Source organism: Oryctolagus cuniculus, chromosome 4, assembly GCF_051225735.1.
Source record: "Oryctolagus cuniculus isolate XC-2025 breed Fujian yellow rabbit chromosome 4, ASM5122573v1, whole genome shotgun sequence".
Classification (NCBI taxonomy): domain Eukaryota; kingdom Metazoa; phylum Chordata; class Mammalia; order Lagomorpha; family Leporidae; genus Oryctolagus; species Oryctolagus cuniculus.
In genome coordinates, this window is record NC_142870.1 from 19,942,417 (window position 1) to 19,965,705 (window position 23,289).

General features: G+C 41.2%; 1 protein-coding gene across 7 annotated transcripts in view; it reads left to right on the top strand.

Annotated features, from left to right (window-relative positions):
- Positions 1 to 23,289, top strand: part of APP (amyloid beta precursor protein) — a 269,028-nt gene that overhangs the window by 227,529 nt on the left and 18,210 nt on the right. For 4 of the 7 annotated variants that reach the window (XM_008266826.5, XM_008266828.5, XM_008266829.5 and 1 more), the window contains 2 exon segments: positions 16,709 to 16,930; positions 23,126 to 23,179. In XM_008266826.5, the coding sequence (XP_008265048.1) occupies positions 16,709 to 16,930; positions 23,126 to 23,179 (276 nt within the window). 7 annotated transcript variants of the gene reach the window in all.

Genomic DNA, 23,289 nt, shown 5'->3' on the forward strand with positions numbered 1-23,289 from the left:
TTACTTTGCTAAATCATGGTCTCAAAGCCCAAGAATAGCAATACTGCTGGCAGTTAGGATATACCAAAGAGAAGTCTTTGAAAAGACAGGAGCTTTTGACTTAATGAAGGAAAGAAATGTATATGGAGGTGTATTCATGACGATGAATCTTCTATCTATGGAAATGTGAAGGAAGGGGCCAGCGCTGTGGCGTGACAGGGAAAGCCATGCCATGTGCAGTGCCAGCATTCCATATGGGCTGATTCAAGTCCCAGCTGCTCCACTTCCCACCCAGCTCCCTGCTAACATGCCTGAAAAAGCAGTAGAGGATGGCCCAAGTCGTTAGGGGAGACCCAGAAGAAGCTCCTGGCTTCAGACTGGCCCAGCTTCAGCCTGGCTGAAGTCAGAAACCAGGAACTCAACCTTGGTCCTTCAAGTAGATGGTAGGACCCCAAGTACTTGAGCCATCACCAGAGTCTCTCAGGGTCTGCACTGATCCCAGACAATCCATTATGGGATTTGGGTATCCCAAGTGTTGTAGCTGCTACCTCTAAAGCCTACCCCTTGGATGTTCTGAATTGGGATGCTAGCTATTAGAAGTCCATGCAAATATTCCAGAATGGGAGAAAAAGTTATGATCTGTAATACTTTGGGCCCTAAGCCTTCCAGCTCAGGAATACTCAACCTATAATTTATTTATCAGACCCATTCTGTCCATTTTTCAGTTTTTCTCTATCATCCATTGGATTCATTTCAAATCAAACTGATACTATTTTAAGAAGAGGTAAAAGGGAAAATTGAAAAAATACACCTGAAATTGTCTACATTGCAAATGACAAACAGCAAAAACTTAGTGTTGTAGAATTGTCGGAGAACCTAGTGTCATCTCAAAATTGTGTATCATTTTAGAGAATTGATGGAAAATTATCAAGTAAAGACATGCTGGGTGCCAGTGCTGGGTGCCAATCCTGAAAGGCAACTCACTCTGATAAGCAGTAGCAGACTTCAAAAGTTCATTTAAAAACAGAATTAAAGACAGTGATTTCAGTGCTAATCAAATTGAAATGTTGTGCTTTTTTTTTTTTTTTTTTCATAAAACACGATTCCCAAGAACTTTTGGAAGTGCTTGTATGTATTTTTTGGGTTTTCCAGGAGACCAAGTCAAACTCTTTTAGCTATTATGGTGTCTCTTGTAGTGACTCTTGCCCTCTCCACCTGACTAGATTTCATAATTGGAAATATCCCAGACAAATGGGGAAGTTGTATTTGGGTTTGCCCTCTCCCTGTACTGGAGGAAGGTAGCAAAGGAAAACATTGGGCAACTTTTTTGGCAAATGTCCACAAAAAGAAAAGAGAAAGAAAGCCCAAAAGGTCAGGTACACTTTCAAGTCCTGAATGGAATACCTGAAAGAGATCATCATTTCCTTGCCATCTCTATGTTGGGGGCAGTGCAAGAAATTCTTTGCACATCCCAGGTGAGCCGCTGGTCAATGCTCTTTTCTCTTCACGGATCGCCTTTTCAAAAAAGCACAAAGAAAGAAAACACAGCCCCTCCAAAAGCTGTCCTAACTGTGGCTCTTGCTTTTGTCTGAGTGTGGCTTGGTGAGTGCATTGGTCTGTGCCTCAAGTCACATGTGCAAAGCACCACAGACTGAATGGCTAAATGACAGAGCTTTGTGTTCTCAGTAAAGTCCCTAAGATCAAGGTGCCAGCAGGTTGCTTGTTTCTAGAGATTCTACCCCTTGATCTGGCCTTTCCTTTTTAAAAAAAAAAATTATAAGACAAAATATTTTGTTAATTTTCATATCCATTATATATTGAAATGTTTTGATGTATCAAGTTAAGTAAAACATACTTAATTTCACCTGTTTCTGTCACAGGGTCCCTACCCACCACTCACAGTATCACTCCATAGGGCAGATCTTTTGAGGAGAGACTAGCTTTGTTATTACATAATAATAAATCAAGAAGGAGGTGGGAGAATGTCTCAAATCTACCTCTCCTGTTGGAGTTTGGAGAGACATGGATCCCGTCTGGACTATCTTCCTCTTATAAGCACACTTGTCCTGTTGGGTTAGGGCTCCGCCTTTCTGAGCTCATTTAACGTTGATGCTTCTTGAAGGCCCTGTCTCCAAACACTGGCATTGAGTGTTATGAATTCATTGTACACATGTGGAGGGATACGGTGCAGTCTGCAACAGTTAGCTAAATCATGCTTTTGGATAAGCCCAGTATGCCCTCTCTTCATCATTTCTGAGCCATTATTTATTTAGTACACTTTGGTTTTTTATCCTAAGGGAAAAAAAAAAGTCACCAAATGACATGAAAGAAATTTTTCCTGGTTCTGTACAACTAAGACTCTAAACCAGTGATTTGAATGTCTGCTCCAAAACTCAGGTTGAAATTTAATTGCCCTTGTGACCATATTAAGAGGCAGGGACTTCGAGAGGTAATCAGGGTTTGAGGGTACTGCCCTCACACTTGAACTAATGCTGCTCTCACGAGAGTGGGTTCTTGATAAAAGGGTGATACCAGCCTAATCTTTCTTTGTGCTCGCCTGCCCTCCCACCACATGATAATGCACCACAAAGATACTCACCAGATGCCACACCAGCTGTTGGACTTCCCAGCTCAATGTTCAGACCCAAGAGCTACATAAATCTCTGTTCTTTATAAATTACTGAGTCTCAGGTAATCTGTTAGAGAGCACAGAAATGGGCCGAGACACAGCTTTTGCTTTGGCTGTCTTCACTCTGCCTTTATGCAGTTCAACTCCAAGACCTCCTTGGTATTTGAAGGACATACACTTGGCCCACAGAACTTTGATGGATTTTTTTTAATTTGTTTTTAACTAATGAGTCCACATTCTTATCTTTGGTCTGAGTAACTGAAGTCAGGCATGCACCAAGTTAAAGCATGAGGACAAACCAGAGGGTGTAACAGCGTGGAGCGTGACAAGTCCATAACCAACACCATTAACCGTGTCTTATCATGTCTTGAGCCAGTGAGTCAGAAATATCCTAGATGTTGTCACTAATCACTCATTCCATTAAAATTATTATTCTAATCATCCAGATTCATTCAAAAATAAAAGTAAAGCTTTCATTAAACTAGTGGAAAATGTTTGTGTTAAGGCCCAATCTGTCAGAAGTGAACCCTACATTGAAATCGACATGCCAAATATCATAGACTACTCCAGCTGCTCCAGCTTCCCTAAATTTAGTTGCTGACCCGTAGGCATGACAGAGGACTCCGTTCTGACACTGGAAATGCTGGTGTTCTCATCGCCCTGGAGTGAGTAAAACCTGAAACCCGCCAGGCATTTGCCACACATTGGCTGCCAGGAACAACTCGGCGTCTGGCTTCTGAGAGAGGAAATGACATCACCTGTGGGTTTACAAGGCCCTTCCACTTGCATACCGAGCTTAAGGGTTGATGCTGGCATCCGAAATTCCCATGGTCTTATCAGGATAAGATATGCAGCCATTGTCAGCCAAGAAAGGGGAGTGGTATGTTCCCTGTGCAAGGAAACAGAGCTAACACACAAAGGAATGTTTAGTCTCCACCAGAACCCTTCCTCGTGGTGCAGGATTAGGCGAGTAAATGATAGTGCTCCTTGTTCTCTTTAAGCTGCCTAATCCCAGCCTGTCATGGGCTCCTGAGAAACCACGTTCTACTACAGTGTGTTTATTATAGCCAGAAATGGCTCTTACCAGTAAACAGTTAATATTCATTTATGTGGGCAGTGTATTTGTTTCCTAGGGCAGCCGGAACTAATTAGCACAGACTGGGTGGCCTTCACCAACAGAAGGCTGTGCGCTGGGTACTGGAAAGCCTGGAGCAAGGCTGTAGGGGGAAATCTGTTCTCTTCTTTTCTCTTGCCTCTGGTGCTGCTGACAACCCTTGGCGATGCTTTGGCTTGCAGATGCACCTCTGCAATCCCTGCCTCCGTCTTCAGGTGGTACCAGTCTCCTCTGTTTGTCTGTTTCTTCCCTAGCACAGTAAAGGGCCTATCCTCCTCCAGTGTGACCTTGTCTTAACTCAATCACATCCAAAATGACCGTCTTTGCAGATAAAGTTATTAAGGCTTCAACATGTCCTTGGGAGTGACAGTCAACCCTTAGTAGTAGCTTTATTTTTTGTTCTTTATATCTTTTTATATTAGCAACAGTTTATTAACAATCATACATATTTATGGGGCACAGTGTGACATTTCTTTTTTGACATTTCTTCTTTTTCCTTTTGCTCTAGAAGCATTTTTCTGTTTAATAGTTTTCAATATTTTGTCATATTCACTTCTTTTGTAGATATTCTATACCTACATGATTCTTAGACACCACTTTTTTCTTTTTTTAAAGGTTTTGAAAATCAGAGTTATAGAGAGAGACAATCTTCCATCTGCTGGTTCACTCCCCCAAACAGCCACAATACCCAGGACTGGGCCAGGCAGAAGACAGGAGCTAGGAGCTTCATCCAGATCTCCCACATGGGTGGCAGGGGCACAAGCATTTGGGCCATCTGCTGCTGCTTTCCCAGGCCATTAGCAGGGAGTTGGATCAGAAATGGAATAGCCAGGACACAATCCAGTCTCAATGGGATACTGGCACTGTAGGCAGTGGCTTTACCAGAGACTACAGAACCAGCCCCCACCATTTTTTCTTGAAAACAGAAACACATAAAGTGAGGATAGAAGGGTATATTGTCATGTAGATGGTATAATTCACTCGACATTTGTAAGTATTTGTATATCAAATAATATAACACCCACACATTTTTTATCTCCATATATTAACTTCCATATATGAGAAAAACATTATATTTACCTTTCTGTGCCTGGCTTATGTCACTTAGCATAATGCTAAAAAACTACTATCCAAGATTCTTTCTCAAACACTATCAAATTTAAATCAATGAACTGTGTGTCTTGAATATATGACCTCTTTGTTTAAAAAAATTAATTTCCATATTTAATTGGGACCAAATTGTGGGAAGACATTAAATGCTTTGCATTTGCTTGAGGCTGATTAATGAGTAAATTTGTAAACCATGGCTGTTTTAATTAGTCAGGGTTAATTAATGTTTACCACACTTGGAAGATGAAAAGACGTGTATAAATGCACTGTAATGTGAATCATTTTTTAATTTGTTGTAGCTTGAAGTTTCTTCAAATGAGGATTGCTTACATCATACTTTAAATAAAAGGAGCACTCGGGTAGTAGCACAGGGGCTCTGAATTTGGAGATATAGTGTTATGAAGATGATCTTGCTTTAATACTGGATCTTTAAAGAAAGAGTTGCATTTTCATGTGCTTGTATAAGGAGGAAAGAATAGAAATTTCAGATCCAACCAGTTTATCATAAGTTGAGGAGAAATTAATTTTTCTTTTTAGTTTTTTTAGAAAGCTTTTATTTATTTATTTATCTTTTAACTTTTATTTAATGAATATAAATTTCCAAAGTACAGCTTATGGATTACAATGGCTTTTTCCCCCCATAACTTCCCTCCCACCCGCAACCCTCCCCTCTCCCCTTCCATTCACATCAAGATTCATTTTCAATTATCTTTTTATACAGAAGATCAATTTAGCATATATTAAGTAAAGAAAGCTTTTATTTAATAAATATAAATTTCATAGGTACAGCCTTAGGAATATAGTGGTTCCTTTCCCCATACCCGCCCTCCCACCTCCTACTCCCTCTCCCATCTGTCTGTTTTTAGTTTTAATTGCAACTTTTTCAGAGCAGGGTGGAGATGAGGCAAGGTTAACTATACTGAGATGAAACTAACATTTTAAAATAGCTTTTTAAAAGATTTATTTATTTAAATGACAGAGAGATAAGGAAAGGGAATAGCTCCATTCACTGGTTCACTCCCCAAGTGGCCACAACAGCCAAGAATGGACCTAGAACTCCATCTGGGTCTCCCAGATGAGTAACAGAGGTGCCAAATAGTTGGGCTGTCCTCTCCTCTGCTGAGCCTCTTGCCCATTTTAATAACTTTGACATAGCTGTTAAATCTCTTAGAGTTATTCTCTGCCTACCTCTCCCTCCCTTTCTTTTCTTTACAATTTACCTGTTACTGGCATACAGGTCCCTTGTCTCACAGAATCCCTGCACTCGGGGGTTATTTATTTTACAGGTAGAGTTAGAGACAGAGACAGAGAGAAAGGTCTTCCTTTTCACTCCCCAAATGGCCGCAATGGCCAGCGCCGCACTGATCCGAAGCCAGGAGACAGATGCTTCCTCCTGGCCTCTCATGCAGGTGCAGGGGCCCAAGGACTTGGGCCATCCTCCACTGCCCTCCCGGGCCACAGCAGAGAGCTGGACTGGAAGAGGAGCAACCAGGACTAGAACCCGGTACCCATATGGGATGCCGGCGCCGCAGGTGGAGGATTAACCCAGGAGCCATGGCGCCGACCCCTGTTTCTTCCTTTACACTGCTGCTGTGCCCCAGCAGCCAGAAGAGTCCCAGCACCCAGACAACCTGTCCTCTGTGCCTTGCTGCTTGCACTTGTACCTGCTAGGACAGCAGTCTCTTCCCTGGGACTCTATTGTGTGTCAAAAAATGTTTGCATCAAAGTGAATTTATCTTTTAATTCCATTTTCCACAAATCTTTCAGGTACTGTCATGTTTAAAGAAAGAATCCGTTATGCTGCAGAGGTTGGGCTTTTAATGACAGGTTTGAAGAATTCCACATTATAATTTCTGTAAGCACCTTTATTTCAACCATAAAGTTTCCATTAGTTCAAGACACCCAGTTTCTCCTCTAACATGTGAAGAGGCAACTGAGTATTTCTTGGGTTGAAGACCATGTAAAATAATTGACAAATTTAGAGGATATGAGGCATAAAAATCACATTCATCTCATGTGTGCGTGGAGGATGTGTAGTTTGTATCTGCTTATATTGATAGTCATAGGATACAATTTCTATCTAAATTGATCCAAAGAAAGCATCCATGCCATGAATAAATCCTACAATGCCTATAGTAAACCTTTTATTTTAATATAAGACTTACAGGAGAGTTTCCAAACTATTACATAGAATGTCTTGTTTTCAAATCAAGTTGTACACATAATGGCCCTTCACACATTTTCACAATGCATTTCTTCAAAATAAGGACACTTACATATTGACCTATGAGAATTGTAGCCTCAACGTGACACACTTTCAGAGATTATTTATGGCATGAATATTGGTTTTTCAGCCTATATTTTAGATTTCTGCCAACCAAAGCAGGACCAAGATCCCCTGATTTAGTTGGAAGTAAGGTCAAGACATTGGCAGAAGTTCCACAGGGAAATGTGAAAAACGAGCCCGTTAGTCTTCTTTTAGAAGTCAAGGAGCTTGACCTTTTTTTTTTTTATTTACATGAGAGACATAGTTACAGAGAGAGGGAGAGACAGAGAGGTCTTCTGTCTGCTGGTTCACTCACCACATGGCCGTAACAGCCAAAGCTGCATGGATCAGGAGCCAGGAGCTTCTTCCAGGTCCCCCATATGGGTGCAGGGGTCCAAACACTTTGGGCCAACTTCTGCTTTTCCAGGCCATGAGCAGGGAGCTGGATCAGAAGTGGAGCAGCTGGGACTCAAACCAGCACCCATAAGGGATGCCGGCACTGCAGGTTGATGCTTAACCTACTGTGCCACAGCACCAGCCCCCATTGACTGACTTTTATCTTGATTTCAAACTGACACTACTTTATAGATCTAAGCTGTTTGATCTACACTGTTTGAAAGCCAAAAAGAAAATTTCTCTTAAATAACAAAGTCCTTTTCTTCCTCAGTGTAAGCCAGACAAGTGATATTTCAGGAAATCACCTATAATAAGGAATATTTTCACAAGTGACATCCATCCTTGTTTATGCCACCTCCAGGGACAGTTTGTTGCCATAAGTGGACAAAGTATACCCCATTTAAAAATCTATGGCCAGGGAACTACTCCACAAAAATAAACTCAGATTTAGATATGGAGTCGGAATTTTAATTCTGAGATTTCCAAAGTTGATAGTATGGCTAAAAATAAGAGCACTGACCCAATTTTCTGAAGGTCAAGATCAAAAACTAGATTTGTGGGATAGCATTGTGTTGTGATAATATGGCTATAAATGTTTACGTAGCCATTTCCTATGTGATTGTTTTGTTCTTGGCCATTGAAATATTCTGGCCTCTACACAATATCATGGATGAGAAAGGATATTTGAGTTAAGGCTGCAGAAACAGTTTGCTCTTCTACCTTTTAAACAGCTCATGACCAAAAACGTTATTTAGGATTGACTCAGAGTGGGTGGAACCTAATAGCGGTTCGTGGAACTATCATGCTCAAGCCATCCTGAGAAAGGGAGTTTGCAAAAGGGACAGCTGAAAGGGAAAACTGTTGGAGAGGGTGGAGTGTCAAAGCAGAATTGACAAGTCAGGCCCCATTTCTAGAGCAAGCCTGGCTTGCACAGCTAGGAAGCACCTGGCTTTTCAGCTCTGCCCCACCATCCAGAAGCTGTGTGACCTCTGCCTACAGCTGTGATGTCTTTCACCATGGTTTCTTCTTATGAGAAAAAGAGGTGCTGGTGAATTTGTCTGTTTCCAAATCTATCACAAATATCAAGCGTTTGGAAACCAGGATGCTTGTGATGATAGATGAGTTCATGTTTCTACAGTATCCATTACTGCCCAAAGTTAAATAGCTGTGTGCTCTATAAAATGGGGCTATCCTTGCAATAGTGAGAAGGCTTCACTAGGAATTTGGATACCTGTGTTTGAACTCTGGTCTGCCAGTTACTTGTTTAAAATACACTTGTCAGAGTGGCTGTCAGTTTGTTCCAGTGCCAACAGGGGCAGCAGTCTCACTCTAAAGATTGCTTTGGGTGATCAGTGAGCTGATGGATATGAAAAGGCCACAGAAATGGGAACTCTGATGAGTGCAATTGGTTTCACGCTTTCAAGGCATCCTAGCATAACACAGCCCTACTACAAGTCTGTGGCTGTGGCAGGTCCACGAATCAGTCAGCACTGAAACACCCAGAGGTTCTCCCCAAATCAGCACACCAAGCAACTCCTGCTGCACTGAACTTTAGATAAGAACATGCTCAGGAGAAAATGTACCCCAAGTGGCAGCAAGAGCTGCTGTTTCTGGGAAGAACCCAGCCAGGAGCTGTGTCCCCTGGTGCCCTGTGGACTTGAAGGCACAGTCTCTTCCCCAGAGTGCATCATCGTGTCCTGTTTCCTGAACACTTTCCTCTTCTGGCTGGCTCGTGGCTTCCTGTCTCACAGATGGCCTGGTGAAGATGGGAACCTGTGGGCAGCCCTCCCTTTGCAGTGTCTTTCTGGTTCAAGTGACTGTGAGTGATCACTTCAGGGCAGCAGAGGGTGTGGACTTCTAAGAACATGACTGGAAGTGTTTGGCGTAAGGTTTGCTCTGGCTGTATTGTTTCTTAGCCATGAACATCACCCATATCTCGCTTCAGTTTTGTGTTTTGTTCTGAAGCCTGTTTTGCCTTTTGTGAGGGGATGACTGAGGCCATTGCTTGGTGGTGTCTTTGCAGCCTTGTGGCTGTGGTCAGTGTACCATGTACTAGAGTCACCTGGTGACTGCAACGTCCCCTGTGAACCTGCAGCCTCTCGTTCCCTCCATCTAGATGGCACGGGGCGGGATGGGAGTGTTGCATTCGTAATAAGCTCCCGAGGACATTGTGTAGCCAAAGTACAGATGAAAGGATTCAGTTCAAAGTGGAAGAATTGCAGACTATCCAAACAACTCCCATGGCTTTATGGGTACAGAACACAAGCCTGTGGAGCCTGCAAGGTCGTGGAGATGTTAAATAGAATAAACAGCGTAGCAGCTTTATGTTGAGCCAAGACTCAGACATGCACAGACTGTGATTGGAAAATAAAATCTGATCTCCTAGTCCTGGTGTGGGCAGGATGCCTAGAATGGATGGCAGCTGATTCATAGTGGAATTCTTGTTACGGAAAAATCACATCCCCCTTACAGATACTTCCAGTGCAGCCATGCTGGTGTAGGGGCTAAAGGTCTCAGGGGGGTAGGGGTGTGCGTTCTGTGGTATGCAGGGATACCAGCACCAATCCTTGCAGGCAGATGTGTAAGGAAATATTTATTTAAAATATAAGAATTGGCCACGTGAGAATCCGTTAGGCAGCATTGAAAAATTTTTCTTTTGAGGAGAGGCAGGAGATAGAAAAATATTTATCAGAAACCAAAAGAATCATAAAATAGGAAAAAGTAATGTCAGTGGAGGCTTATTCTTAAAGAAAATCTAGCAAGATTGGGGACCTCCTGTCTCCCTGGTCTTCAAAGCAGAACTTTTTATTAGATTTGTTTTTATTGACAAACAGTAATTGTACATTTTTATGGGGTACAGTGTAGTATTTCGATACATGTATTGATTTAATGTTCAAATGAGGATAATTAGCATCCATCACTTCATATATTCAAGATTTCTGTGTAGTGTGAACATTCAAAAGTCTTTCCTTCTAGCTATTTAGAAAAATACAATGTTATTGTTAACTCTTGTTGCCCTACTGTGCAATAGAACAGAATGATTATTTTTACAATAAGGGAAAAATACTTTTTAATTCAATAAAAGTAAACCTTTCTGAGGTTTAATTTATATATATGTATTTTTGAGAAACTTAATTAACTTTGAAGAAGAATCCAGCAATGATACGTCTTTCGCTAGCAGTTATGAGACATAAGAATATCCTCCACTTAATACATGAAAACAAAGTAAATCTTTGAGAACAGTCTTTACTGTTAACTCTCACAATCCAACTCTTTGAGGACAGAGATCCTGTAAGGGAAGTTAGTGCACAGTGACTCCTGCTGTTAATTTAACAATTAACACGCTTACGTATGACATCAGCAAAGCAGAACTGTTAACAGCCAGATCATGCAAAGGAAAGGCTGAGGCAGCTCCTCCTTCATATGAAGAAAATATTCTCCCCACTGTAAGTGATTTGTTGTTCAAAGCTTGTTAAAAATATTGCATTTATTCTAGAGGTAGAGATACAATGGGAGACATTCAGACATCTCCCATCCATTGGTTCACTCCCCAAATGCCTGCCACCACTGGGGCTAGGCCAAGCCAAAACTGGGAGCCAGGAACTCTATCCAGGTCTCCCATGTGGGTGGCAAAGATGCAGCTTCTTGAGCCATCACCTGCCTCCTCCCAGGGTGTGCATTGTCAGGAAACTGGAATCAGGAGTACAGCAAGGACGCCAGCCCAGATACTCCAATATTGGATGTGGGCATCTCAACCCAGAGCTTAACTGCTAAGCCAAGTACCCATCCCCTCGTGAGTGTTTAATGTATGGAAAAGATTGTTCAGTAATTATAACTGAAATTTGTAAAAGAGAACTGATTTTATGTCTGTCAACTACTTTCTTGAAACCTAAAATGTGGCCGTTGAATTTTAAGGTGTTTGGTTAATGGATTAAGAGAAAAAAGAAATTATCTAGAATTCATGTTTTCCACTCCCCAGTCCTTTTATTTATGAGGTCATTTTTCTCTAAGTGAATGATCATGGATTTCTGTTGCTTCTACAGAAACAAAAAATGTGGAGTATGAAAAAACTGTGCATGGATTTCAAAAGATGTATTTATTTATAAGGCAGAGCATCAAAAAGGGAAGAGACAGGGAGAGAGAGATATCTTTCATCCACTGGTTCACTCCCCAAATGGCCACCACAGTCAGGGCTGGGCCACGCCAAACCAGGAGCCTTGAACTGCACCTGGTCTCCCTTGTGTTTGGCAGGAACTCAAGCACCTGAGCTATCTTCCCAGGTGCACTAGTAGGGAACTGGACCAGAAGCAGGGCAGCCAGGAATCGAACTAGTGTTCCTATATGAGGCCATCATCGCAAGTGGCAGTTTAACCTGCTGCACCACAATGCCAGCCCCATAAACTTACCTTTTCATTCCATTTTCTTTGTACTTTTTGAAGTCCCCATGTATTTTAGTCCTCTGAAGATGAAATTGCTAATGAACATCTCTTTTGATGTTGCTTTCTTTGAAGTATTTTAAATATTTTCAGTGATTGTTAACAGCAGGAATATGGGTTTTTCCTTTATACTAGAAGTGAGCCTAAATATATTTGCAAAGCATTTTTAAAAGAGCAACTTATGGGGTTCATTGTATGTTTAACATTTAGTGTTAATACCTCTGTTACTGTTTAAACCATAGGTTGAATATGATGATCACTGAACCCAGTTACATATTTCCACTTCTAAGTGCAAGGCTCAAATGTCTCTGTATTATAGAATATATTTGACTACAGAGGTAACTGCTGTAATTTCCCACAGTAACAAATAGCTTTTAAGTAGAAAAAAAGTGTCTTGGGGGAAAATGAATTCTTAGTTTAATACAGCATTTGGCAATTGTGGATGCTTGGGAGCTTTGGAAATCCCCTAAAATAGACCATCAAAGCATTGTAATAAAATATTCAATTAATTCAGATAAAAGGATAATCCATCAGGGCCACCAACATAGTGGAAGTGTGGTTTCTGTACAATTAGTCTCACCATGGAAGTCAAAGATAGAGTGCCTCTCAGAATGAACAATGAAATAATCACATTTGGCCCTGGATATTTTGTCAAAAGCTCAATTGCCCAGCACCAACGTGTTAACCATTGGTGAAATCCTGAGCCCTTAATAACGTCACAGAGTTCCCGGCTGCCTCGGATATGTTATGATCACATAATTGAATCTTGCCCCGACCAACAGGAACCTATTGCGTCTGCCCTCTTCCCTTTTTACTCACACGTCTCCGTCGTTCCAAGTGACACACCTGGGGTGGTTATTTCTAAATTTCCTTAAGAACATGTGCATTTTTTGTACCAAAAAGAAAAAAGACTAAGTGCATGCTTTTCACTCAGCATAAAATGAAACTTTTCTTCATTATTTAACATTTTCTGAAAAAGAATGAAGCAGGAAAAGGAATCACCATGGGGCTCAACATTTTGTTGGGCATTTGGGGGAGGTGTCCTGCCAGCAGTACAAGGGATAAGAGAGAAAAAGAATGCCATGGTTTGTCTCAACCCTAAATGTTCCATATATTCCATGGCATTCAAATGTAAGATTTCCCACTGTCACATTTCCTTCCTGTGCCTTTTTGACTTGAAGAGCTGAGATTGGATCAGGACCCTGTCTACCTGCTCCTGCCTGGGAAATGCCTATTTGAGGGACAAAGACAATGACTGTTCCATAAGGCTCATAGTAATTAAGTCTACCTACCAGAAGGCAGACTTCTAGCCCCATCAGAAGGGAAGATACTGGAACACAGTTATGCTTCTAATAAAATAATTGTCACAATTTCACTCTGTAATTAAGCCATCATCCAGTGATGAGACTAAGAGTCAGCCCCTCTAGGAGACTATAAGAAGTTGAAATAAGTAGGGAATAAATAGAGGGAGGTGTCTGCATGCAGCCTACAACATGGATTTTTAGCACTGATGTCCACTGGCTCTGGAATCTTGCAAAGGTTAATTCATCTCTCCCAGTCTGTTTCCTGTATTGTAAGAATAGTTGTACCCACATCATAAAGTTGTTGAGAGTAGTAACTGAGGAGGTATTTGAGCTGAGCTTTAAAGAGTTCTTATAATTTAGAAAAGAAGAGATTGGCCTCCCAAGGAGCAGGAACAAAGAATAAAAGTTGATGTGATGGAAATGGATGGTTCCCTGTGGTATAACCCATGCCATTCAGCCTCAGAGAAGCAAGGTGTAGACAGCAAAGGAACTGTGGGCCTCTTGGCTGGCAATCAAGGGTAGGCCCAGGTCACAGAGGCTCCCCCAGCCTCAGGCAGGGGGGATTCATTCAGTAGAACACGAGGGCTCACTGAATTGGGGAAGAGCTGTTCCTCAATATCAAGAAAATGTCTAGGGCACAGAGAATAAAAATTAATAGGAAGATGTCTACATTAGTTCATGCTGCTACAAAAGAATACCTGAGGCTGGGTAATTTCTAGACAGCAGATACTTATTTTTCACAGTCTTGCAGGCTGATAGTCCAAGATCAAGGCAGCTGCAGGTTTGATATCTGGGGAGAGCCGAGTCTCTCTGCTTCCAAAATGGTTCTGTTGTTGTTGCATCCTGTGAAGGAAACAAATGTTGTATCCTCCCCTGGCAGAGGAGTAGAGCAAAATCAGGCATAAGGCTTTCATCTGTTCCTGGGGTGATGCCTTCCTGCCTCGCTTGTTGCCCAGCGGACAGCATCATTGTTCTCCAGGCAGAAAGTGACTGTGGTGGGGGGTACGGTGTACTGAATGTGGAGGAGTGAAAGTGAACGAGAGTTCAGAAATAGGAGTTATGAGGAGCTGTCGGTAATGAAGCCTGGGACATGAGAAAGGAAGTCATTGATGATTCCAGAGGCCGTCAGCCTGTGGCTGGGAGAATGGTTCTGCATGATGAGAAAATGGGAAGGCGGGTTGAAGTCTTGAGCACGATTCTGGACCGGCTGCTGAGTTCATGGATCAGAGGGAGGCCTAAGTTAATAGATTACCAAGCTGTTTATAAATTAGAGTGGGAGGGAGAAGTCAAAGCTGAGAAAATCAATGTCAGTTCCACCCAAATGTAGGAGATCCTTATAGTTTTTTAGTAGGTAGATGGTGTTTCCAAAAGGGGGGAATTATAGGAAGAAATGAGTGGGGACTTCAGAAAGCTAGTGGAAAATGGAATTTAGAAGGTAAGTTTATTTGGCTGCAAAAAATTTTGAAAGCCACTCAATTTTTTCATAATATGCATTTTCCATTGACTTTTTGAATGCCCACCTCATGTACATCATTTTCAATTTTTTGCCTCAAAATAAACTTATGTTCTTAATCCTCTTTTTCTATGAACTTTTCGAAGTACTCTCATACGAGAAGAAAATACTAGGGATGAAGGTTGGAGAAAAAGGAGCAAAAAACATTTTTCAGAGATGCCTGAGGGAAGAATCTCTGTACCTATGTGAGACACAGATAAGTTCCAAGTGTAGGAGGAGGGTAGATGATGATAAGTGCCACAAAGACACCAAGAATAGCGTGGCCCCACAATTCTTTAGCTGGACAATGTTGTAAGATGAAGTTGTAAGCAGATAGATAGTGCTTCACAGCCTTCATATATATGTGTGTGTGTGTGTGTGTGTATAGATAGATCAGTGCTTCACAGCCAAAACCATAAGATTTATAGAAAAGAAATGCCCACTGAATTTATTAAATTAGACCCTGACTAAATTATTAGCCATTACCTGTGGCTCTGTTAGACATAGAAAAATTGGAGAAAATCTAATGAGGGCCTTTAATCTGTAAGGAAAAGGTCAATGCAAGCATCCAGTGCTGAGTTTTAGAATGTGCCACAGTGAATAGGTATATAACTCGTGTCAGACTTCAAAAGGACTAATTTGCTGGAGATTCTATCACTTAGAATCATTTCTTACATAAAACTGACTATAGAAGGATATTAATCACATGCATTAGGGCTATCCCATCAGAATCATTTTAGTGGGTATATTTGAACAGAAATTCAATTTTTCAGATAAATTATTTTTTGTCGATTTAAAAGAGAATGTGAAGGATAATGATAAAATGTTACAAGTCAAATTGAAATCCTGATTTAGTTTTCTTCATTTTGACCTGCAATAATACTAACCAGTGATTGATTTGAAATATATACTACAATAAGCTGACCCAGGTGTGATCAGAAAATGATATTCTAATGATATATTATTATTAGCATGTGTGCTATCTCTGGGTCTCTGGTTTAAAATATATAGTGTACAAAACAACCTGATAAGTCTTTGGTTACTTAATAGGGGATTCCTACATATTTTGTGATACCTCAGGGTCATTTTATAAAGCAGTAATTACATCTGTGACAAGGTTATATTTTAAGCTCTTTTCCAATAAAATGGGTTTCGGTAATGCAACATATAACTTGAAGATTTTTGCTAGACTACCAGAACTTCAGATAAATCAGTAATGTTCTATAGAATAGGTTTTTGTCTCATCAGCTTCTAAAGGAGGAAAGTGAGTGCATTTTTTGGAAAGGGAAGCCACAGAGAAGATCGAGGCAGGGAGGCACATTGGTATCTGCTCAGTGAGAAGTGCTGGGATGTAGAGAAGGCTGGAGCCCTCATGTCTGCAGAGCAAGGGTACCGTGCATCCTGAGGCACTAGTGGGGCACTTGAGAAAGGCAGACTTGCTCAAGGTAGAACAGTGAGAACCATTCAAGAACTGAGCAAGCTGCCTACCTGTTAATGTGTTTCTCGCCCACGGAGCAGGTGCTCAAGGAAAGGTCAAGCATTCGGTGACCTTTGGCTTCAAAGATGCTGTCTCTTGTCTGCTGTTGACACTCTGCCTCACACCAGGGCATGCTGTCCGTTCCTCTGTGGTCATCATGTGGTTGGGAAAGCTGTGTCAGAGGACAAAATGGCCATTGAGATCCCCAGGTCTTCCACTTCCTGGGAGGAGTGGCTTGGTGGTGCAGAGCATCAGCCAACTGCCAATTCTCCATGGCTTCAACCACCACCAGGGACAACTGCTAGCTGTGACTTTGCCTAAGTGGCTTAACTTCCTGGTGCCTCAGTTTCCACATTTGTAAGAGATGCTAATGGAAGCCCTACTGTGGCTCCATTAGCTCACACGTGAGCAAGTGATGGAAGTCCCGCCTCACAGGCAGCGGTAGCTGCTGCTGCTGGCTTGATCTTGTAGTTACTCACCAAAGTGATCATTGTGTTTTGTACAGACGAGCTGCTTCAGAAAGAGCAAAACTACTCTGATGATGTCTTGGCCAACATGATCAGCGAGCCAAGAATCAGTTATGGAAATGATGCCCTCATGCCGTCTCTGACCGAAACGAAAACCACCGTGGAGCTTCTTCCTGTGAATGGGGAGTTCAGCCTGGATGATCTCCAGCCGTGGCATCCTTTTGGGGTTGACTCTGTCCCAGCCAATACAGAAAATGAAGGTAGGTCCCCAGAGGGAGCGAAGGAATGTTCTGGGGTGTGTGTGCGAGTGTGCGTGAGAGAGAGAGAAAGAGATTTATTTAGTGGTTTTTAAATGTGGACCTAATATTATAATGTTTAAGAAGTAAATATTAGGGGTTGTTACTATAGAACTATCAATATAAGTTATGCTACAAAGCAAGTAACTGATGATGTGTTTATAAAACAGCAGCCTCCTGGTGCAGGTGGAAGAGGGAATGGTTACATAGAACAGCTTTCAGTGAAAGGTCTAGTGTTTGCCCAAGATCCAGGCTTGCATCCACCTGGAGCTGGCCCTCCCAGAAAAAAAGGGACACACGATAGATTGTTCAAGAAGCAAATTCCCCACCTGGAAAACCTGTGGCAATAACATTCTCCTGATTTTTATTTTCTTGTTTTCTTAATATGATACATTATGTAATAACAATAGAAATATAAACATATTATATACCATATGCAAGTAGTATTATCACTTTTTTAAATAAGGATTTGAGGCACCAAGAGATTAAATTCCTATCAAAAACCTCCAGTCAAGAACTTAGAGAAGTTTTCTCACTCAGTCATATGGTTGCATCTGGAATGAATATTCACAGTATTCAACTTGTGTTCATAAGAAAATGGCCTAGACAGGTGATGAAACTAAAACAATTACAGTTTTCCTGGTGGAGAAATTTTAGTGGATCCTGCATAGAGATTTCAAAGTCTTCAAGATAGTTTTCAGTGGCATTTTATCTGTACACAGGCTTCAGGTTGATTTTGAACATTGAAAGCAAAGATAAGCAGATTTAAATAAAATGTAATTTTGTTTAAGATATAAACAATGTTTGTGTTCAGAAAGTTAAATTTGAAGCAGCTGTCAAAATTAAAGAGCACATTGCTTTAAATGTCTTTCCCTAAGAAGCCAAGTTCAGAGAAAGTAAGATTTTTCTCTGAACAAATCTGTGCCCCTTTTGATGTCCTTTTCCATGAAGATTTCTTAGCAGAGATAACTAGGAGAGACCATTTTTTAGTTTATATTTTTGAACACGTAAAAATGACAAAATAAAACATCAACACTTCTGTTTCTAAATAGTCAAAAAAAAAAATGCTTTTCAAGATCCAAAGCAGAATTTTGCCTGTGTTTTTCTACCTTAAAGTAGCAAATTCTGATAGTGGTTTCATATTCGGAATATGGATACTTCATCAAATGCAGTCAGCACATTTCTCAGACTAAACTGATATCCAATATTAGACTTGAAGTACATTGAAGAAGCTTTATTTTTTAAACCTTTTATTTAAGAACCATTGGAGAAAATCTTTATAAAATCTGTTCACAATATGAGAAACCCCAAATTTGTTTCCTTAATTTGAAAAGGGGGCTATTACGATAATAACACCAGATCCAAACAGTAACATTATGATGTAAACATGATCAAGACTTAACCATTTATGGAAACAGTTCTTACCCCCATAGAGAACATTGGAAGGATATTTACTTTTAAGAGACCTGGTGAATAACCTCCTTATGGAATTGTGTTACTACTAGAGCACTGGTTGTGCCACTTTCTATAGGGAGATTCATTGTGGCCATTTAAAATTCTCATCATTCAGTCTCTGTTGAGAATGTTTTGTAATAAAAAACTGTCCAGTGTCATTTTCTGACTCATGCACACTAGCTTTGCCCTTTACTTAACAGGGCACACTGTGGCATTGAACCTGGGAGACCCACACACACATATACCCTGGAGCCCTTGGGTATTGCCAAGATGCGCAGCTGGAAACAGGAATTGATTTACCAGTCCTCTCGATGCTCAGGAAGCAGCTGTTCATTGCCTGAGTTTCATGAAACAAAGTCATGTTCTGATTAAGTAAACATCTACTCTTGATAAATGGCAAAATCTCACATTAAAATATTGGGAGATAATAGTACTTAAGATTTCAGAGTCTTGAGTTGTGGCTCCCATGTTTTATCAGACCTAACACCTCTTTTACAACAAATATTTTTTTTAAAACCTCAATGATTAACCTTTAAATAAAACTGATCAGCAAAGTTGAGGAGAAATTTTAATTATAGGTGCTCAGGCCCAATAATCAGAGGAAACAGTGACAATCCATGTCACATCCGGGGATGTGACACTGAGCTGCAAGCTGATACAGGTGTTGTTTCAATGATTGGGCTCTCCAAGTCGCAGAAGCATCAGTTACGGGTTTTTCCAAAATAAATAACTTACAAAAGCTCTGAATTGATCTTTTCTTAATTTACCCAATATGTGTCTCCCGAGTACACAGTTTGCATTAAAAACTTTGAAAGCACTGTTTTGTGCTTACATATAAAATTTAGTTAGGTTTGAGACTCACATTGCCTTAACCACCTGTATGTCCACTGGGAAATTACAAAATCAGGGTGCAAGACAATTGTATTTGTTGGGATTGCCCAGTGCACAGCATCTAACATTCCTGGTCCCCATCCAGTAAAAGCCCCAAGTGTCCTCCATCCTCTCTGGTCTTAGTGACAGCCAAGAATACCACCACATCCTCACCTTTCCTGCTCCACACCCCTGTAAGAGATGGATCTGAATTTAAGTCGCAATCCTACTGTGTGTTGATGAGCAAGTTACTTAGCCTCTCTGGCTGTTTCCTATTCTGTAATAATTTCTAATGCAAAGAGAATGCCATGAGTATCCAATGAGACCATATGAAAAGCTCTTTGCAAAGTGCCTGGGACATAGCAAATGTTCAGGGGTAACTATTTTTTTTTTTTAATGGAACCAGGCTCTTCTTAGACTCTATGAACCTATCTTAGGATGAATCATTGTGTACCCTGAACACGAATGAATAGAGCAAGCCTTAGAATGATTTGGTCCTAAAGTCACACCTCTTTTCCCCATCCTACCTCCTTCTCCCTCTCCCCAGAAACTCTGCAAACATGCACACACACAGAGACTGTTGAAAATATCTAAAATTCTCAAAGGATCTCCTTTCATTGTTCTTTCAGTCCTGATTGGCACAACTTCAAATGCCTACCAAAAATGAGTTGTTTTTCTCCAGAACACTCAGTCAAGTCCAGAGGAAGGTCCAATGCCCAGGCATTCTTGTAACTTACACTAAAAAAAAATAAATATATCACAAAGACAGTGTTCCTAAATTACGGGCTCTTGAACGGCTATAATTTGCTATAAAGAGTCTTCATTCTTTATGGCTGAAAAACCCACCTACCTACCGTCACTTCAGTTTGCCTATTCCATTATAGTCTGTTGTTAGGAAACATGCAATGATCTGGCTGAAAATATTTGAGTTAATAGCAGGCGACTGCCTGCAAAAGCTGGACACACAGATCCACGTGGCATGCTGTGACCACCAGGAAGTTTCTGTGGCCAGAAGTCGGCGTCTTTGTAAATAATGCATGCATAAGACACTATCATATTCTTAAAGATGCACAAGTCTTATAAGACTATACTATGTATTTGCAGAGTGAAGCAGCTCCCTGGTATTATTTTTATCAGCCCTAAAGAAGCAATGAGGAACCCAATTCAAATGATAACAGTAAATAATAATTCCTTATTAAACCTGCAAGCCAGCGTTTCCAGACTTGGCCCATCCTCCATGGAAACATGATTTCTGCTGATTCCATATGCTTAGATCTGCCAGAGAGTCCATCAAGACAACACTAGGTTAGGATTGGTCTGTTACAGGGAGCACCAGGCCTGACAAGCTCAAAAATCCAAGTATTTCAATTATTCTGGGTTTTTTTTTAAGATTTTTTTTTTTAAGATTTGAGACGCAGTTGGGGGGGGGGGGTCTTCTTCTGTTTGTTCACTCCCCAAATGGCCGCAATGGCCAGAGCTGCACCCATCTGAAGCAGAGGATTAACCTACTGCTCCAAAGCGCCGGCCCCTGTTTCTCTCCTTTTAAAGGGAAGAATTTGATTCAAAGCTGCTAAGAGCTTTGAATTTCTGCTGCCATCTTATTGTAACTTTTTATTTCTTGCTTTTCATTTACTAAGCAACCAGTGTTTTGAACGCTATATTATAGAAGTTACTTTCTGGTCCATTTGAACAATTTGAAAGTATTTCCAATAGATTGGAAAATAATACACTAGATTGTCTTGTCAGTGTACATTTTATTTTTGCATGGTCATAACTGCCTTTAAAAATGTCTTATTGTTTGCTCACTGAACTTAAGAGCCACTTATTTTTGTGAGTATTAATTCATACTAAATCAGCTTCAGACTGTTAAAGCAGACAATGACTCAAGTCGCTACTATGACTGGTTTTATCTTGCTAAAAAATAATTGCTTTCAGATAATGTGTGTATGTGATGGGAAATGAGACAGGGAATGATGATCTCAGCCACAAATATCTCTAAAAAGTATTTTGTGATACAGGTTGATTCTCCCTAATTCAAAAACTCAAATGCCCCTGTATTAGAGATGCACAATCAATAGGATATGTCAATGGATATATATATTCATATATATTTATATATATATGAAGGGGGAATTAATTAGCATAATTAGCTCGCAGGGCTATGGCACCTGAGAAGGCTCACCACAGGCTGGAGACCTTGGGATGCTAGGAGCATGCCTCAGCCCACATCTGAGGGGGTCACTCTCAGCTCAAGGCTGAAAACATGAGTGCCAACAAAGGGGACACTGCTATAAGTCCTGGAGTCCGAAGGCCAGCAACTGTCACAAGGCAGGAGTGGAGCAAGTCCAAGTGCTCAGAAGGAAAGGCCAGTTCACCTTGTGTATTTAGCATCTCTGGACACCCAGACAATTCATGATGCCCACACGCATCGAGACTGGGTCTTCCCACCTGATGCATGCACTCAGATTTGCATGCTGACCTAATCTGGAAACACCCTCACAGACACCCCTGAAGTAAGTTCTCCCAGTCTCTAGACATTCCGTTATCCTGTCAAGCTGATGATACAGTTAACCAGCACAGCGCTAAAATCCAAAACTTTTCAAATACCAACTGACAGGACCCCATCAGTGGAAAATCCCATGCCTGAGCTCATAGGACAGGTAGCAGCCAAAATGCAGGTGCACCGAATGTATTCTCCACCATGCTCCCATTCTCTGCACAAGAAAAGATCCAATCATTTTTCTCTTTTGATTCATCCAAATGGCCAAGTGCTCTCAGAAACATGATTTCCTCATATTTTGAATATTTGGCTTGCTGCCACTTTTTCCCTACTTGTAAATGCCTAGCCTGTGTTTGTCATTAAGCAACTGGGTGGTTTTATTAGAACTGCAGGTTCCAAAGCCATACCATCAAGTGGACCTGCCTCCAGTCTACACCTGTGCTCTCACTGCCTTGCCTTTTAACCTCTACACTCACCGTGCAGTACCGCAGGCACTTTCCCTATCTGGGCTTCATTTGCCTTTTGAGTATTTATTAGTTTGAAAAGCTTTGTTTCTCCCTCCCTTATCTCTTCCAAGACATGTTTTCTGAGAGTCAGACACACTTTGGAAGTGCCAAATGAAGACAGGCAATGGTTGTTGTGCACACACTGCTTTCTCTGGGTCAGACCCAGGATATACAGAAAGGAACTGTGAATCTCACAAATACAAGAGGAAATCATCTAATTTCAGCTCTGTGCCATCTATCAAGTGCAAACTGGGCTTTAAAAGAGAGTGTGGTTTACTTCTTACCTTCGGACTAAGGACAAAATTGGCTTCACTAAATGGCAGACTGTGTGTGGTGAAACTTTGCTCTCCTGATAAATTCATATTTGCGTTTTCCCTGGAGATCTAGCGGAACCCTTTTGTAGTTAATTAACTGTAAAATAAGATAAGATTAGATGGTTGTAAAGGAGGTATCTTTAAGGTTTTCCACTGGGCTGGGTACATTCTATTTTATTTCTAATCAAAAGCAAAGAAGCCGGCTCTAAACTAGCTCAGAGGGAAATCCACACTCCCCAAACCCTCTCCTTTGATGTTGCTGCGAATCCTGGGGAGTGCTTTTATTCTCCAGCTAAGGAGTAGGATTGGCACATCAATAGCGATAAACCTTTTGAAGGGGTGTCCCGCCCACTCTTGGTGCTCGGGATTAACTTGCTGTGGTTCTTTCCCAGCTGCTCCTTTTTTTACCACTTGTTTATTGCTCATGCTCTTCTCTGCTCTGTGTCCAGAAGCCACCACTTACCATCTTGATTTGTCTTGTTTGCGTTCTGTGTCTCTTGCTTCCTGTGCCCAGTTGAGCCTGTTGACGCCCGCCCTGCTGCCGACCGAGGACTGACCACCCGACCAGGTATCTGCCCTGCCTGCCTTCCACCTGCTGGCCTCCTGCGCTTGAGCTTGAGCAGACGCCATCCCCCTTCTCCCTTATAAGCCTCTCTGAATCGCACATACTGCAGAACA